The sequence below is a fragment of the Balaenoptera physalus genome (assembly GCF_965194825.1).
Source record: "Balaenoptera physalus genome assembly, chromosome: 6".
Taxonomy (NCBI): Eukaryota; Metazoa; Chordata; class Mammalia; order Artiodactyla; family Balaenopteridae; genus Balaenoptera; species Balaenoptera physalus.
The window spans coordinates 102,131,980-102,150,972 of record NC_138885.1 but is presented as its reverse complement, the minus strand read 5'-3'; the positions used below and the strand labels follow the sequence as shown (position 1 = coordinate 102,150,972).

At 32.7% G+C, this 18,993-nt stretch overlaps 1 protein-coding gene across 1 annotated transcript in view; it reads left to right on the top strand.

The window, feature by feature from the left end:
• Nucleotides 1-18,993, top strand: part of ERBB4 (erb-b2 receptor tyrosine kinase 4) — a 1,174,475-nt gene that overhangs the window by 866,489 nt on the left and 288,993 nt on the right. Inside the window, exons 13-14 of the mRNA XM_082466966.1 lie at nt 1,026-1,225; nt 17,840-17,972. Coding sequence (XP_082323092.1) covers nt 1,026-1,225; nt 17,840-17,972 — 333 coding nt within the window. The remainder of the gene's footprint in view (nt 1-1,025; nt 1,226-17,839; nt 17,973-18,993) is intronic.

Below are 18,993 nucleotides of genomic sequence, written 5' to 3'. Positions count from 1 at the left end.
ATAAATCAAAGTCAAGGCATTATTATGCTCACATTGTAATCGACAACTAAGGGTGGTTATGATGGAAACAAAGATTTGAGAAAGTGAATTACATCCCATTTGGGTACATACACACGTTATATATCTGTATATTATAGTTCTCCATGCATGTGTATATATAAAACACATGAAAAAAAATCTGAGTACTAAAAGCAAAGCAAATTTAGAGGACAGCTTTGATTTCCAAAATATAAAATAATGTTCATAAGTTGATTGAAATGTGGGAAACACATTTAGTCTTTAAAAAATAGAAAAATAATTTAATTACAAAGTGGACTATTTTGAGGAAACAACATCCTTGAAATGATAATTTGTTTCTACAGTGTAGTTGTTATTTAACTTTTAGAGATGCTTTCTCACTTGTCCAAGCCTTCTGAGTATTTTTTTTTTATTTTAGTTTAGTTTTATTCTTCTCTTTAATTTTTAACATCTCCTATCCTTATACATTTTTCAAGTATTACAATTAACGCTTTGGTTTCTGAGGTATAAATTAAGGCTAAATATCTATGGTCATTCTCTGAGATATTTACCTTCTGAAAGTGTGTCTAAATCTATTAAATAGTCAGAGTAGAATTAATGTCTTACTCTGGGTAGATGAACAGTCACCCCATATACATTTATTTAATTATTTAGTCTTAATACAGGATTTCATTCTTGAGGAACTTAAGATTCAGGGGTTAGGAGGGAAGGCAGTGAGCAGATACATCAATGGTACATATATAGACAGAGATAGAGATATCATTGATATTCATAATTATAAAAGATGGGCTTTTGTTGGGGGGTCAAGTGATTACTTTTAAAACAGTCAGCATATAGCAAGTAAAGAAATGGTATTTGTATCTCAGGTTTATTAATTCAATCATTTTTACACTCTATTAACATTCTTTTGGAGTAAAATATGACATCCTTATTTTACTTCAAGAATGCATGTCATGGCCAGAAAATAACTATTACTGTTCCATTTTTTTCCTCTCCCCTCTCTTTAGTGGCCTTTCCTTGCTTATCCTCAAGCAACAGGGTATCACTTCTCTACAGTTCCAATCCCTGAAGGAAATCAGTGCAGGAAACATCTATATCACTGACAACAGCAACCTGTGTTATTATCATACCATTAACTGGACAACGCTCTTCAGCACAATCAACCAAAGAATAGTGATCCGGGACAACAGGAAAGCTGAAAACTGTAGTAAGTACATTACCCAAACATTAAAAATCTAGAAACTTTAAACATTTTTTTTCTCATTCTACATTGGACCAAACAGTTAAACATAGTGGTGGGTCAGAATTGTTGCCTTCTTTTTCTCAACCCTTAAAAAAGGTTGGTATAAAACAAATGGGTAACTTTTTATAACACATTGCATGCTTTTCTAATGTATTTCATGTTCTCAAATCTTGCCTAATCATAAGAACCCTCCTGTGGAGATTTAGATTCAATAGGTGTAAGTGGAACCTGGGAATCTAAATGTTTAATAAGCATCCCGGGTAATTCCTTGGATCCAATCAATTTATGGAAATCCACTCTATTAAATTTTCTGTTTACTTTTTGTTTCAGAGAATTTGATAACATAGAATAACAAATAATAACAAATAACAAATAATAAAGTATTTGCCATTTAGGAGTGGTGAAAAAAAAAAAAAGACGTGTTCTTCTGAAATGTGTAAAAATGCTGTTCCAGAAGTTTGCAAAAGTTCATTTCATAAATGTGGTTTTGTAGGCAAGGAGCAATCTCTTTTTTCATGTATTTTACTACTCATCGATCCATTCCATCACTTCTTTGTTGCACAGAAGCAAATAATGTTTTCATGAGTATATAACTAAGTCATTCCCATCTTATACTTTGATACTCCAATGATTAATACTTAATTCTTCCCTGTTTTTCTCCTGGGTATTACTTTATTCTGCATCCTATAAGTGCTACTACTATGCATATAGTAGTGACTTACTTATAATAAATACAAAATAAAATGACTTAGAATTCAAAGGATCTGTTTACAGATGCATATTCTTGTTGTGGTCATGATAAGTCAGTCCTTTTAAAAGTCACATTTCTTAAGAAACATTTTGCTCTTAGGAAGTCTTCTTGCTTCTTTAATCTCACCATTGGAATAATCACAATGGTATACATACATAATGATTAAGTTCATTAAGTATGTGAATGAATAGTATAGGACTTTTTTAAAAATGTAAACTCTTAAGAGGCCAACATGATTTAAATTTACCAAGTTAAGTAGTCCGTGAATTAATTAATTTATTTATACCCCACCTTGTACCAGAAAGGGTTTAAGGCAGCTCAGGCTAGCAATTTTTATAAAATATAACTTATAATTTGTGAGGAATTCACATTTTAGCTCTTTTGGATCCTTAAAAGTATTTTCCAGAGAAAAGAGACCTATTGCAACATGAGTTTCCTGTTTTGAGTGAACTTAAGTTCTTATATATTCTTCTGTTCCTCATAGAATCAAGAAACATAAAATATTATTATATATCAAAATATGCATGTCCACATTGAATGAGATTTATCCTTTCACTGAGCCTAGATTGTTTCCTTGGTTTTATACATTTCTGAAACCTGACAGAAAGCTTGCTTTTTTTTGTCTCTACTTAAGCTTCTTATCCCACATTACTTAATATATTTGTGTTTGTACATGCCCCAGACAAAGTAGATTATTCATGGAAGTAAAATAGAAACTTTTTCAACACTAACTTATAAATATTTCCCTAAGTCAGGGTTATACTCTCCTTTTCTTTCACTTACTTCAAAAAACAAAACAAAATGAAAATAAAACAATAGTACCTCTACCTTTCAAAGGTAAGATTTAGGTATGAAGACAAAAAAAAAAAAAAAAAAAAAAAAACTAAGAAAAAATAAAAGAATGAGAGAAAAACATTCCCTTTCTTTAACTCATTTAATCATTTCACAAATCCCTTCTTTTACCTTTTGTAAACCTGAATAAAAAGCAAATGGGAAAAGAAAATGTGGAAAGAAATTAAATGTGAAAAAGCAAGATAGGAAAAATTTATGTAATTATTCCATATCTCTTTAAGACTTCTAAAATTTTGAAACAACCAAAAGAAGATAAATAATAATAATAATAATAATAAACTAAAAATCTAACATTTTCTTCAACTTTCAGTGGTAGGTCTCTTGGAGGTTTATCCATTTTTCAAACCATGAACCTATTTTATAGTTGACTTTACAGTTTCAGGAAGAAATGAAGCAATTAGAAGAAAGCAGTTTTGTAGTGCTATAATTTAAAATTAAGCATATAATTTTTCATTTTTAACATCTTAGAGTAAACAATTTTTGCATGAAATCCATTTATCAAAATTTGGGTTTCAGTCTCATAGTACATTGGATCCTGCATTTTCAGAAATGTAATTATCCTATAAACTTGACTTCAGATGTGCTGCTGATGTTTACACTGAGCCTGCAATGGTTGCCCACATGTGATTAAGGCCATTTTATCATCCATAGTATTATCTGCAAATAGGAAAACAAATATTTGCTTCATTTTAAATGTACTTAAATATTGCATTTTTAGACATTCTCTCTTAATATACCACACACAAGACATATATGAGCACACACACATATTCATTATAAGACATATGGATACACAGACATACAGCATAAGGTGTGTATTCATATGCTCACACAACACATACACATGTACACAACCCTCGGACACATACACATGCATTCACATGCATAAACGCACACACACACAGTCACCATAAAATACTCTCATCTAAATCTGTATATCGGCTTGGTAGCTTAAAAGAAAAATCAGCCTTGACTTTTAACAGTGTTTTTTGGAGTTCAACATGATTTAAAACAGCAATGACAATAAAAGAAAAACCTCACCTCATCTATAAAGTGTGACCATAGCTTGAGCAATCTTGCTCTTTTAAGTTAAAATTTTCAAAGCAGACTTTATGGTTCGAAGAGACTGAGATTGAGAGAAACTCTAGGACATGAAAAGCTGGAACATTTTCTGCCTCCTTCATTTGTATGGTTGTGGTAGGGACAAAACAGTGCTGGTTGGAAGGAGTTTTATAGTAGGTTTATAAAAGCATTTGAAGTTTCTTTAAATAGTTAAGCATAAATTTTTAACACCAGAATATGAACAGTGAAGAGATAAATACTACACCAAACCTTTGTAATCTGAGTTACATTTGAACTCAGACATCTCTATTTTTAAAATATTTGCACATATACACTTAAAACCAACATAAAAAAGAGAGAAACTATATTCATAGTTACCTTTCAAATTGAAATAATTTTATTTTTCTAATTATAATAGTACTTTTATCATTGTTAGAAAACAAAACAATAGACATATAAAATAATACATACTTTTTGGTAAATAGGTAAATAGATAATGAAACATATGTTCATATATAAATTGGATCATACCATATATATTTAAATACTGAGGATCTTCCATGTCAGTATATAGAGCTCTTCCTTATTCTTTTTTTTTTCTTTACTTTTTATTGGAGTATAGTTGATTTCTAATGTTGTGTTAGTTTCTGCTGTACAGCAAAGTGAATCCATTATACATATACATATATCACTGTTTTTTAGATTCTTTTCTTGTATAGGTCATTACAGAGTATTGAATAGAGTTCCCTGTGATATACAATAGGTCCTTATTAGTTATCTATTTTATATATAGTAACGTGTATATGTCACTCCCAATTTCCCAATTTATCCCTCTCCCGCTCCTTCCCTGCTGGGAACCATAAGTTTGTTTTCTACATCTTGTGACTGTAGAAAATTTCACTTATTGTAAATAAGTTCATTTATACTATTTTTTTAGATTCCATGTATAAGTGATATATTATGATATTTGTTCTTTCTCTGCTTGACTTACTTCACTCAGTATGCCTTATTCTTTTAATTTATTTATTTTTTAATAGATCTTTATTGGAGTATAATTGCTTCACAATACCATGTTAGTTTCTGTTGTACAACAAAGTGAATCACCCATATGCATACGTATGTCCCCATATCCCCTCCCTCTTTAGCCTCCCTCCCATCCTCCATATCCCACCCCTCTAAGTCATCGCAAAACACTGAGCTGATCGCCCTGTGCTATGCTGCTGCTTCCCACTAGCTAACTATTTTACATTCAGTAGTGTATATATGTCGCTGCTACTCTCACTTTGCCCCAGCTTCTCCCTCCCACCCTGTGTCCTCAGGTCCACTCTATATGTCTACATCTTTATTCCTGCCCTGCAACTAGTTTCATCAGTACCATTTTTTTTTTTTTTAGATACCATATATATGCGTTAGCATATGGTATTTGTTTTTCTCTTTCTGACTTCACTCTGTATGAGAGACCCTAGGTCCATCCACCTCATTACAAATAACTCAATTTAATTTCTTTTTATGGCTGAGTAATATTCCATTGTATATATGTGCCGTATCTTCTTTATCCATTCATCTGTCGATGAACATTTAGTTGGTTCCATGTCCTGGCTGTTGTAAACAGAGCTACAATGAACATTGTGGTACATGACTATTTTTGAATTATAGTTTTCTCAGGGTATATGCCCAGTAGTGGGATAACTGGGTCATATGGTAGTTCTATTTTTAGTTTTTTAAGGAACCTCTGTACTGTTTTCCATAGTGGTTGTATCAATTTACAGTCCCACCAACAGTGCAGGAGGGTTCCCTTTTCACCACATCCTTTCCAGCATTTACTGTTTCTAGATTTTTTGATAGTGGCCATTCTGACCGGTGTGAGGTGATACCTCATTGTAGTTTTGATTTGCATTTCTCTAAAAATTAGTGATGTTGAGCATCTTTTCATATGCCTCTTGGCCATCTGTATGTCTTTTCTGATGAAATGTCTATTTAGATCTTCCACCCATTTTTTAACTGGATTGTTTGTTTTTTTGATATTGAGCTCCATGTGCTGTTTGTATATTTTACAGATTAATCCTTTGTCTGTTGTTTCATCTGCAAATATTTTCTCCCATTCTGAGGGTTGTCTTTTTGTCTTCTTTATGGTTTCCTTTGTTATGCAAAAACTTAGTTTAAGTCCCATTTGTTTATTTTTGTTTTTATTTCCGTTACTCTAGGAGGTGGGTCAAAAAAGATCTTGCTGTGGTTTATGTCAAAGAGTATTTTTCCTATGTTTTCCTCTAAGAGTTTTATAGTGTCTGGTCTTACAGTTAAGTCTTTAATCCATTTGGAGTTTATTCTTGTGTATGGTGTTAGGTAGTATTCTAATTTCGTTCTTTTACATGTAGCTGTCCAGTTTTCGCAGCACCACTTATTAAGGAGGCTGTCTTTTTTCCATTATATGTTCTTGCCTCCTTTGTCAAAAATTAGGTCCCTATATGTGCATGGGTTTATCTCTGGGCATTCTGTCCTGTACCATTGATCTATATTTCTGTTTTTGTGCCAGTACCATATTGTCTTGATTATTGTAGCTTTGTGGTATAGTTTGTAGTCGGGGAGCCTGATTCCTCCAACTACGTTTTTCTTTCTCAATATTGCTTTGGCTATTTGGGGACTTTTGTGTTTCCATACGAATTGTAAAATGTTTTGTTCTAATTCTGTGAAGAATGCCATAGGTAGTTTGATAGGGATTGCATTAAATCTGTAGGTTGCTTTGGATAGTATTGTCATTTTCACAATATTGATTCTTCCAATCCAAGAACATGGTATTTTTCTCCATCTGTTTTTGTCATCTTTGATTTCTTTCATCAGTGAAAGAAGTGAAAGATTTCTTTCATCAGTATAGTTTTCTGAGAACAAGTCTTTCGCCTCCTTAAGCAGGTTTATTCCTAGGTATTTTATTCTTTTTGCTGCAATAGTATATGGGAGTGTTTCCTTAATTTCTCTTTCTGATTTTTCATTGTTGGTGTATAGGAATGCAACAGATTTCTGTGCATTAATTTTGTATCCTGCAACCTTACCAAATTCATTGATTAGTTCTAGTAGTTTTCTGGTGGCATCTTTAGGATTTTCTATGTATAGTATCATGTCATCTGAAAAGAATGACTGTTTTACTTCTTCTTTTCAAATTTGTATTCCTTTTATTTCTTTTTCTTCTCTGATTGCCATGGCTAGGACTTCCAAAACTATGTTGAATAAGAGTGGCGAGAGTGGACATCCTTGTCTTGTTCCTGATCTTAGAGGGAGTGCTTTCAGTTTTTCACCATTGAGTATGATGCTTGCTGTGGGTTTGTCATATATGGCCTTTATTATGTTGAGGTAGGTTCACTCTCTGCCCATTTTCTGGAGAGTTTTTATCATAAATGGGTGTTGAATTTTGTCAAAAGCTTTTTTTGCATCTATTGAGATGATCATATGGTTTTTATTCCTTAAGTAACATTCCTTAAGTGTTAATGTGGTGAATCACATTGATTGATTTGCATATACTGAAGAATTCTTGCATCCCTGGGATAAATCCCACTTGATCATGATGTATGATCCTTTTAATGTGCTGCTGGATTCTGTTTGCTAGTATTTTGTTTAGGATTTTTGCATCTATGTTCATCAGTGATATTGGTCTCTAATTTTCTTTTTTTGTGATATCTTTTTTCTGGTTTTGGTATCAGGGTGATGGTGGCTTCGTAGAATTAATTTGGGAGTGTTTCTCCCTCTGCAATTTTTTGGAAGAATTTGAGAAGAATGGGTGTTTTAGCTCTTTTCTAAATGTTTGATAGAATTTGCCTGTGAAGCCATCTGGTCCTAGACTTTTGTTTGTTAGAAGATTTTTATTTATGTTTTCAATTTCATTGCTTGTGATAGGTCTGTTTATTTTTTCTACTTCTTCTTGGTTCAGTCTTGGAAAATTTTACCATTCCAAGAATTTTTCCATTTCTTCGTGGTTGTCCATTTTATTGGCATATAGTTGTTTGTAGTAGTCACTTATAATCCTTTGTATTTCTGCAGTGTCAGTTGTGATTTCTCCTTTTGCATTTCTAATTTTATTGATTTGTGTCCTCTCCCTTTTTTTCTTGCTGAGTCTGGCTAAGAATTTATCAATTTTTTTTATCTTCTCAAAGAACCAGCTTTTAGTTTTATTGATCTTTGCTATTGTTCTCCTTATTTCTATTTCATTTATTTCTGCTCTGATCTTTATGACTTCTTTGCTTTGACTGACTTTGGATTTTCTGGTTCTTCTTTCTCTAGTGGTTTTAAGTGCAGGGTTAAATTGTTTATTTGAGATTTTTCTCATTTCTTGAGGTGACATTGAATTGCTATAAATTTCCCTCTTAGAACTGCTGTTGCTGCATCCCATACATATTGGGTCGTTGTGTTTTCATTGTCATTTGTTTCTATGTTTTTTTAAATTTCTTCTTTGATTTCTTCAGTTATCTGTTTGTTATTTAGTAGTGCACTGTTTAGACTCAATGTATTTGTCTTTTTTTACTGTTCTTTTTTCCTGTAATTGATTTTCAATCTCGTAGTGTTATAGTCAGAAAAGATGCTTGATACAATTTCAATTAAGCTGTGTATAAAAATATTTATTGAATAAGTGCCATATTAATGGTAATTTCATTTATTTTCTATTTTTCATATCAGTACTGCCATAATGTGAATCTTAGTTCATAAAACATTTTGTACTATGCAATCATTTCCTTGAGCTAAACACTTAAAAGTGGAATTTCTGTGAAATGAGGTTATATATAATAAATGTTGGTATATATTGCTACGTCATCTTTCAAAACTACTAGGTTAGTTTACACTTGCCCTAAACAATGTTTGATAAGGAATATTTTCCACTACCCTTTACAACACTTGATATTATCCATGGTTTTAAATTTTGGTGATCAGAAATATGAAAAAGAGGTCTTTTAAATTTATATTTTTTAGTTGATATTGAGGCTCTTTTTATGTGTTGACTGATCCTTTCTATTTATTTTTTGTATATTACATAGTTATAAGCTTTATCCATTTTTAATTCTGGATTTGAAATAGCTCATCACGAATTAAATCCATTAAATTTTTGTGTCTTAAATATGTTGTGTATAATTTTCCTTCTATAAGTAATTTTTTAAAATTTTGTCTTTTGATAGACAAACATTTAATGTTTTTATCTAGTAAAATGGATACATCATTCTCTTTTTTATGTTTATGATCTTGGCATAGTCTATCTTTTTTCTTCTAGTACTTTAAAACTATATTGAAATTTTTAATCCATCTAGAAGTTTTGGTACAGCATAATTTTTAAAAATCTTAATTTGGCTAGGATATTGACATAATTTACTGAATAATCCATTTCTTCTCACTGATTTTAGGTGTCTGCAATATTTAGCTAAGTAGAGAAAAAGTGCCAGACTCAACCTATATAGTTTAATTTAATCATCACCACTACCCTCTAAAGTATAATTATCACCATTTTGCAGATGAATGTACAGATGTCCAGAAAGTTGAATAATATCCCCTATGTTTGGAAGCCGTAGTAATTAAAACAGTATGGTACTGGCATAAAAACAGGCACATAGGCCAATGGAGCAGAATCAAGAACCCAGAAATAAATCCACACCTAAGTTCAACTAATATTTGATAAGGGAGACAAGAATATTCAATGGGGAAAGGATAGTTCTTCAAAATGATGTTGGGAAAACACGGATATTCACATGCAAAAGAAAGAAATTGGACCCCTGTCCTATGCCATTCACAAAATGAATGCAAAGGGATAGGGAGGGTGGGAGGGAGATGTAAGAGGGAGGAGATATGGGGATATATGTATCTGTATAGTTGATTCTGTTATAAAGCAGAAAGTAACACACCATTTTAAAGCAGTTATACTCCAATAAAGATGTTTAAAAAAAAAAAAAAAGGATTAAGGACTTAAACATAAGACCAAAACCACAATATTCCTAGAAGAAACATTGAAGGTAAGTTCCTTGACATTGGTCTTGGTAATGACTTTATGGATATGACACCAAAAGCATAAGCAACAAAAGTAAAAATAAGTGGGACTACATTAAGTAAAAATTTTCTGCATAGCAAAAACAACAACAAAAACAATCAACAAAATGAAAAGCCAACCCACGGAATGGGAGAAAATATTTGCAAATCATATATCTGATAAGGCATTAATACCCAAGTTATATAAGGAACTCATACAACTCAGTAACAAAACAAACAAACAAACAATCTAGTTAAAAAATGGGCAGAGGATGCGAATAGACATTTCTCAAAAGAAGACATACAAATGCCAACAAGTACATGAAAAGGTGCTCAACATCACTAATCATAAGGGAAATACAAAATGAAACCACAATGAGATGTCACCTCACATCTGTTAGAATGGCTATTATCAAAGAGAAGAGATAGCCAGCGCTGGTGAGGGTATAGAGAAAAGGGACCTCTGGTGCACTGTTGGTGGGAATGTAAATTGAAGCAGCCATGATGGTAAACAGTATGGAGGTTCCTCAAAAAATTAAAATAGAATTACCATATGATCTAGCAATCCCACTTCTCGGCATCCTGATGTTCACTGCAGCATTATTCACAATAGCCAATATATGGAAACAATGTGTCTGTCAACAGATGAATGGATAAAGGCTATGTGTCATATATACACATGTGTGTGCGCACACATACACACACACTAGAATATTATTCAGCCATAAAAAAAAGAAAATCCTGCCTTATGTGGCAACATAGGTGGTCCTTCAAGACATTATGCTAAGTGAGTTAAGTTAGACAGAGAGTGACACATACTGTATGATATCACTTTCATGCAGAATCTAAACACATCAAACTCATAGAAACAGAGAGTAGAATGGTGGTTTTCAGGGTCTGAGGAGTGGGGGAAATGTGGTGATGCAGATCAGAGTGTACAAACTTTAAGTTATAGGATGACTAAGTTCTGGGGATCTAAGGTACAGCATAGCAACTATAGTTAACAAAACTCTATCTTATACTTGAACGTTGCTATGAGAGTAGAGGTTTAATGTTTTCACCACCACCACAATAACAAAATGGTAATTACATGAGGTGAAGGATGTATTAACTGAACTTATTGTGGTAAACACTTTATAATATATATGTGTTTCAAATCACATTGTATACCTTAAATTTAAACAATGTTAGAAGTAACTTTGTCTCAACAAAGTTGGAAAAAATAAAACTTGGCCATAACTGTACAAGCTTTAAGTCTTTTCATATAACAAAGAAAATAATAAGCATAATTAAAAGGCAAAAAAGAAATAGAAAATAAAAGCAAACAAGAGAGCATACCAGCTCACAGAACTGAGAATTGCAAGGGATATTCCTTCAGGCACAGACGGATCTAGGGGTTAAACAACATCACCAGGACTCAGTCCTTAGACATTGCCCGATTCTGCTTTCTTCTTAGGCCAGCTCTCTTTCTTCATTAAAAATGTTTGGCCTTGGCTTGGAGAATTCACAAAGTTTATAAGTACAGGTAAAATAGCTCTACTTTCTCTCTCCCAGCATCTGTATTGTGGAAAGAGCCCCGGTTGACCCTGCTTGGGTCATATGCCTATCTCTGAACAGTTCACTATTTTCTCTCTGCCACCAACTGTTCAAACATGTTTTTAAGTCAGTCCCTTCAAAGCAATTGGAGTGATATTTTAAGAATAAGATCCTAACTCTCCTGCTTAAAATCCTTCATCAGTTTCCCACAGCTCTTTGGACAAAGCAGAAAGCCCTTTAAATGGTCACTAGGTCCTACATAATCTGGCCATTTTTCACCTCACTAGTTCATCAGATATTACTTTCCCACTCAATGCTCATGTTCAGTCAGTTCTGTGAAAGCACTGATCTTATTCACTGCTCAGACTCTCTTGATTAGACTTGTAATCCCCAATTTCCCCTAGCCCTCTTTGCCTAATAATTCCTATTTATCCTTCTCGTCTCACATTGTTGTCCCTCTTTCTGTGGACTGACCTAATGCTACCTACCCATTAGGTTAGGACAACTGTTATATTTTCTCTCAAAAAAATTTATATTATACAATATAAGTGATTATCTAATGCTGTCTTCCTAACTGGACTGTAATCCCTACATAGAGACAATATGTATTTTATTTCATATTTCCATCATATCCCCATTTCTTAGCATTGTCCAATATAAACTAAGTAATTTCTCAACGAATACTTCTAAAAGTAAACACATGGATATACTTGTATGTTTCCACATTTCTCTTAAGTATGTTTATTGAGGGCTTAGTTAGATAAGTAACCCTGCATTGTATACTACTAATATGATGTCTAATCTTCATCATAACCCAGAAAGGTAAATATTATTATTTACTTTACAGATAAGCAATATGTAAATAATTGCCCAAGGCTGCATGGCTAGTCATAGAGTAAGGATTTGAACCTATGTTGACCTGATCAGAAAAACTGAACTATTACAACTAAATCATACTGTTCAGCCTTTATAAAAAAAGATTAATAGTATCTGTCCAAATACATTCCAAGTCAAACCCATGCCTCTACGTATGGTAAGTAATGCAAACAGCATACGTAGGTAGTCTTGTACAATGAACGAGAAGATATTTTTTCTGCCTTTGTGCTTGTAGACAGGTACTTCATTTCAATATTTTGAGCTAATCCATTTACTTTCACACATACAGCACAGTAGCAAGATCCATTATTTAAGCTTGCCTCTATTTTAATGAAAGCAAGTTCAATATTCTCTGTAAAGGTCAAAATACTCAGCACATTATTATCTCTCCAAATTTTTAATAGACAGGTATAATTCAGATGAGATCAAGAAAAAACAATTTTACAGCTTCCAGAAAAAAAGAGAAGTTAAAGATTGCCTAACAACTACATTGCTAAAGTTTCTTTAGAGAGTTTATAATGGTGTTTCAAACTGTAAGCCATTGAATAGGCCCTTCTACTCCTTCCTATGGGACTATCACTCTGGGAGGTCAGAGAGCGGTTGAATTCTTGGTGCTGATTGAAAACTTCTTTTCTCTTAAGAACTTCAAAGAAGTATTTTCCTTGGCCTTTTGTGGAGACACTTCCCATGTTTTCACTCTGCAGAAAATGATCAACCAGCCTTGAATACCATCATCTAGTCATTTGGAAAGAATGAGAAGAAAGTAATTATTATGGTTTCCTGTTTGTATTATTGCTTTCCTACAATAGATACTGTTTCCCTGATCCAAAACTGCTCTGAAATTGAGCATCTGAATACAGACTAAGGAAGGTAGTAGGCAGCAGAAAAGAAGGTAGGAGTTTGCGTGAAGCCAATACTCTCTTTTTCAACTAATGTCAAAGCAGATAACAGAAAATCAAGGGAGAAGGGACAGGAGTGAGAGGCTTTCACACCTGAAAAAATTAATGTGAGTTGGTGAAATAAATAGATCAAGAAGTTGATGGACTATCATGAAATGGGCAGTACAAGGGTGTACTGATGGCTTGTCAACATCCTAAAGGAAGAAACTGAAAACAAATGTGGGGGGTCTTATACAGAAGTTGATATACAAAGAATTTGAGGAATTGATTATATTTTCTACAAGGACAGGAAAGTGATGAATACAAACAGTCAGAGATTCATGATACTGTGCAGTATGATTTTGAATATACTCCTCTTGCCTTTACAAGTTGCTTTTAATAATATAACTTTTGATTTTTTTTCCCTCTTCAAGGTTTCTTCTGATAATCATTTATCACATAAGCAAGTATATATAAAAATTATATATAAATGTACTAAATGTACATATGAATATGAAGTGCTCTATAAATAACCTTAAAATAGCTGAATGCTTATACAAATGAGTATTATAGCTTAATATTTTAATATCATGGACCTTTTACTCCTTTTAATTCTTCATCTATTATGTAAAATTTGATTTTACACATTTATATTCAATCAGCTTGATTGAACTCTCTTTCTTACTCCTTACATCTTTATAAATTAATGGGAAGTCATTTATACATCTAGGAATCAGTGATATGAGACCTATGTTAAGATTTCATTTCTACTGACATTTATTTTGTACAGTGAGAGAACCCTCTTTCTCTGCATTATGAATGAATCAGAGGAAAGAACTCTTGCTATTAGTTCAAAATCAGTATAACAGATAAACTGTCAGCCTTTCCCAAGTAGAACATCAAATCATTCAATTTTTGAAGAGTTTCCGCAAAAGAAAAGAAAAATAGTTACAATATATGGTATTTCAATTTAATGATTATTTAAGACATGGAAAGAATCATAATTAAGCAAAGTCCACAAACTTTATGAGTTACCTAGAATAATTAATAATATGAGAACAACAATCCCTTATACAGGAAAATGCTCTGTGTAGTCACTATTCCCTCAGATTATCTTTTAAAATTACATTTATCTGTTATTTAGAATGATAACTATAAAGTAAATAAGCTAAAACAGAATAAAAGGAGCTATAACTTTCAGTAAAGTTTTGTGGGGTTCTTGGAGGCTATTTGGGGGCATTTTTGAGAAATCTTATATGAAAACGTTTGTCTATGAACAAGAAACAGCAAGTAATTCCACTTTGAATTTTAAAAGTAAATATGGATGGAATAATAGGGAGTGTGTAGTTGTACCATTCTAGAAAATAATTTGGCACTTTCTTAAAACAAAAACAACTAACTAAAATGCTCTTATCATATGACGCAGCAATTATACTCGGCATTTGTTCCAGACAAAGGAAAATTTACATCACACAAAGACCTGTACACAGATGTTTATAGCAGCTTTATTTGTAATAGCCCCAAACTGGAAACAACTCAATCATCCTTCCATAGTGAATAGTTAAACTGTGGTTACCCATACCATAAAATACTACTAGTAATAAAAAGAAAGAAACTAATAATACACACAACAACCTAAGTCAATCTCCAGAGATGTATTCTGAATGGAAAAATGCCAATCTCAAAAACGTTATTATAGACTGTATTATCTCAGTTATATAACATTTACAAAATGACACCAGATTATAAAAATGGAGAACAGATTTGTGGTTGCAGAAAGAGAGGGTGGGTGGGTAAGGCGGAGGTGAAGATAGTAGGGAAGTGGGTCCCCTTGGACTGAGACTTAAACCATCTGTGCTCTTGGTCCTTAGGCCTTTGGACTCAGATTAAACTGTACCATGGACTTTCCTGGGTCTTCAGTTTGTAGATTGCAGACAAGGGAATTCCCAGCCTCTATAATTGTGAGCCAATTCTTTATAACAAATTATATAAAATATGTAGATATAGATATAGATAAAAATATCCTATTTATTCTGTTTTTCTGGAGAACCCTGACTAATACAGTATAATATACAAGCTAACTTAAAATAGACCATAGACCATATGAACCAAAACTCATAATGCTTCTAAAAGATAACAGCAGACAAAACTTTTGTTACCTTGGGGTTAGACAAAAATTTCTTAGATATGATGCCCAAAGCACAACTTATAAAAGGTAAAATTGATAAATTGGACTTCACCAAAATTAAAAACTTCTACTTTTCAAAAGACAGTGTTAAAGGAACAAAAAGGCAAGGCTAAGACAAGGAAACAGTACTTACAGAATCTGTAAAGAACGCTCAATGCTTAATAGTAAGAAAACAATCAATCCAATATAAAATAGGCAGAAGATTTGGTGGCACGTCACCAAACAAGATATATGGATAGCAAATAAGCACATTAAAAAATGTTCAACATCTTTAATCATTTAAATGCAAATCAAATCCACAGTGAGACACCACTACATAATATTAGGAAGGTTAAAATTAAACAGGCTGACCATACCAAGTATTGATAAAGATATGAGGAAACTTCAGCTCCTGAGTTGAGTTCATTGCTGTTGGGAATGTAAAATGGCACAACTACTTTGAAAAACAATTTGACAGTTTCTTAAAAAGTTAACCCTATACTTACCATATTATCCAGCCATTTCTGTCCAAAGGAAATGAAAGTGTATGTCCATACAAAGACTTGTAAATGGATGTTCACTGTAACTTAATTTTTAATAGCCCCAAATGGGAAACAGTCTGAATGTCTAGCAATAGGTGATTGGTTTAAAAAATGTGGCATATCCATGCAATGGAATAGTCTCAGTAATAAAAATGCATGAATATTGATACACACAGCAACATGTATAAATCTCAAAATAATTATGCAGAGTTAAAGAAACTACATAAAAAGAGAGTACATACTGTATATTTCTACTTACATAAAATTCTAAGGAATGTAAACTAATGGGTATTGAGTAACAGAAAGCCAGCCAATGGCTGTCTGAGAGGAATGGGCTGGGGGAAGTGATTACATAGGTCATGAGGAATCATTTGGAGGTAATGGATACATTCATTGCCTGGATTGAATACATATAGCTGATGATTTCAGGCATCTGTCAAAACATCAAATTGTATACTTTATGTACGAGCAGTATATGTCATGTATACTTCAATAAAACTATTAAGCGTACACACACACACACACACACACACACACACACACATGCACACATACACACAAGGTTCCTCTCTTAAACTATATTGGAAGACATTATTCAATTAAGTAGTCATAAATTGAAAAGATATCTTGATAGGTCTAAGTCTGACTTGAGAAAGAATTTTATACAGTTTAACATAGGGTCCTCCTTAAGGCTCCAGAATATAGGAGAAATAATACATGAATTGGGAGATTTTGTTTCCCTGTTTTAAAACTAATCATCATCACGGATGCTGGTAATTCACTTTCTCAAGCATTTGTTAGAGAAGGTAACTTTCACAGATATGATCTCTCTTTAAATTACAATCGCATAGTTAATGCTATTCCATCCCATCTCACAAATGCTCTTATCGTAACAATTTGCATCCCTTAATAAATACAGTTGGTAACTAATGGGAAGATAAACAGGATTTTGATGTTTTTATCTTCTGGGAACTTATTAATATTTTATGAAAACCACATATAATTGGGTTTCAGATGTCTCAAATCACTTTTCAGACACCCAGAATAACATTTGAAGTCTTTATAGGCCCTTCTTATTCAATAACTATCCCTCCACTAAAATTGTTTTTCAGTATAAACCATAATACACTGAATAAGTATTATTTGATATAAAAGGGAACAGAAATGGTAAACCTTAAGTGGCAGTTTTAAAACATGGCCTCAAATTCTTTGGCACTTCTCCCATCAACAAAAAATATAGAGATAAAACTAAAGACCTTTGTTACTATGGTAATCTCTATACCTCCTCATAAATAACCACCACACTTTGTTTAAAATTATTTCAAAACTTTTTTCTTACTTGTGCCAATTTGACTCAAATATCAAGGTAATCTTAGTTGCAGTGTACCAGAGGTCTGTAAGAAACTTGTATTTTATTTTATTTCCATTTCTTTTCCCCCTTCTTACATTTCATATATTCTTCTTTTTTCTTTCTTTTCCCCTTTTGATGTTTTTTGTTTTATGACAAATATCACTTGTTCTGTTTCTGCATGAAGTTCTCACATGGAATTGACGTCAAAATGTGTGGTGTGTTAACGGAGCAAAGGGTTGGCTTTAGAATGGTGTGTTTTGTTCCTTACCTTAATTGGAAGGTTAATTTCTGTCACTACTTCTCCCTAGAGTTTTGATATAGGCAATTGATGTTTGTTCACTTTTATGAAAAATGCAATGGTGCTACACACACAGTGACTGGGGCTCTGCAATATGAAAGAAGTGGAAGGTAAAGTGGGCCATGGTGACTAAGTAGGCAAGCAAAGTTATCTGCCACAGATCTCTCTCACTCCTTCAGAAATAGCTTTGCTTAGGAAGATTCATATTAAAATGGTAAGTTTGGACGCAGGCTTCTGTTTTATTTCCCCTTGATTTTGGTGTGTTTTTCAGCTGCTGAAGGAATGGTGTGCAACCATCTCTGTTCAAACGATGGGTGTTGGGGACCTGGGCCAGACCAGTGCCTGTCGTGCCGTCGCTTCAGCAGGGGAAGGACCTGCATAGAGTCTTGTAACCTCTATGACGGGTAAGGCATCTTATAATGTCTCTGTCTCATGAGTTTTGAGGTACTGATTGGTTCAGATATTAAAATGATAATAAAAGGGTAAAATTTCAGAATGTTTATGCTGGCCAAGATTTTTAAGTAGAGTTTTTGTTGCATAAAGGAGAAAACATATAAAAGAATTCTTTTAAGGGGAAATCATTTTATTTGAATGAACAAGATAAGTCAAAATGCATATTGACTATTATGTACATATTTAAAAATGTGTACCAAAATAGATAATTCTTAATAAATTATAGCAATTTATGCTTATGCAAAATTGAAAAATATATTTCTATTTTCTTTATGAAGCACATTGTGATAAGTAATATTTCCTCCTCAGTGTCTCAACCATCTTGTTTTTTTTTCTCAGGCTTTCCTATTAATTTTCACCTGGAATGACTGCATAACTTTTGATTTTTTTTTTCCATTTAGGTTGTGTGTCTATTTGATTGTGTATTAGGAACAACCCACATTTCTATGTCTCAGACAACTGCTAAGCCCTATAGAGAAATTACCTTTCTAGTTTCTAGTTGAAAAGGTTTATGAAAGTGTTCTGTCACTTTCTAAAAATAACCTAAGCTATATTTTACATCAAATATTTTAAATTTTATCTACAGTACAATAATCAAATTGACAACAATAAAACTTAGTATATACTTTGTTGCATGGCATTTCATATACTCATAAAATCACTTTATCCTAACATACCATTTCATGCATCACAGTTGTCCTTCATTCGTGTGATAATGCATTTTTTAGTACTGTCCCTGAGTCAAATTTTCCTATATTGCTCACTGAAAGGATTTTCAACAGTTTTGTAAAAGGGTAGTTTTGAAGTTCTTTCTTCTTCTGCCTCATGAATTGTCCCATTTTAATAACCGTTTTCATGATCCCACATAACATTTTATTTTTGCATTTTACATTAGAAGGATAAAAATCTATGGATCTTAACAATATTGATATGTGTCTTCTTTGAAAGATGACCAAACCAATTCCCTCCATG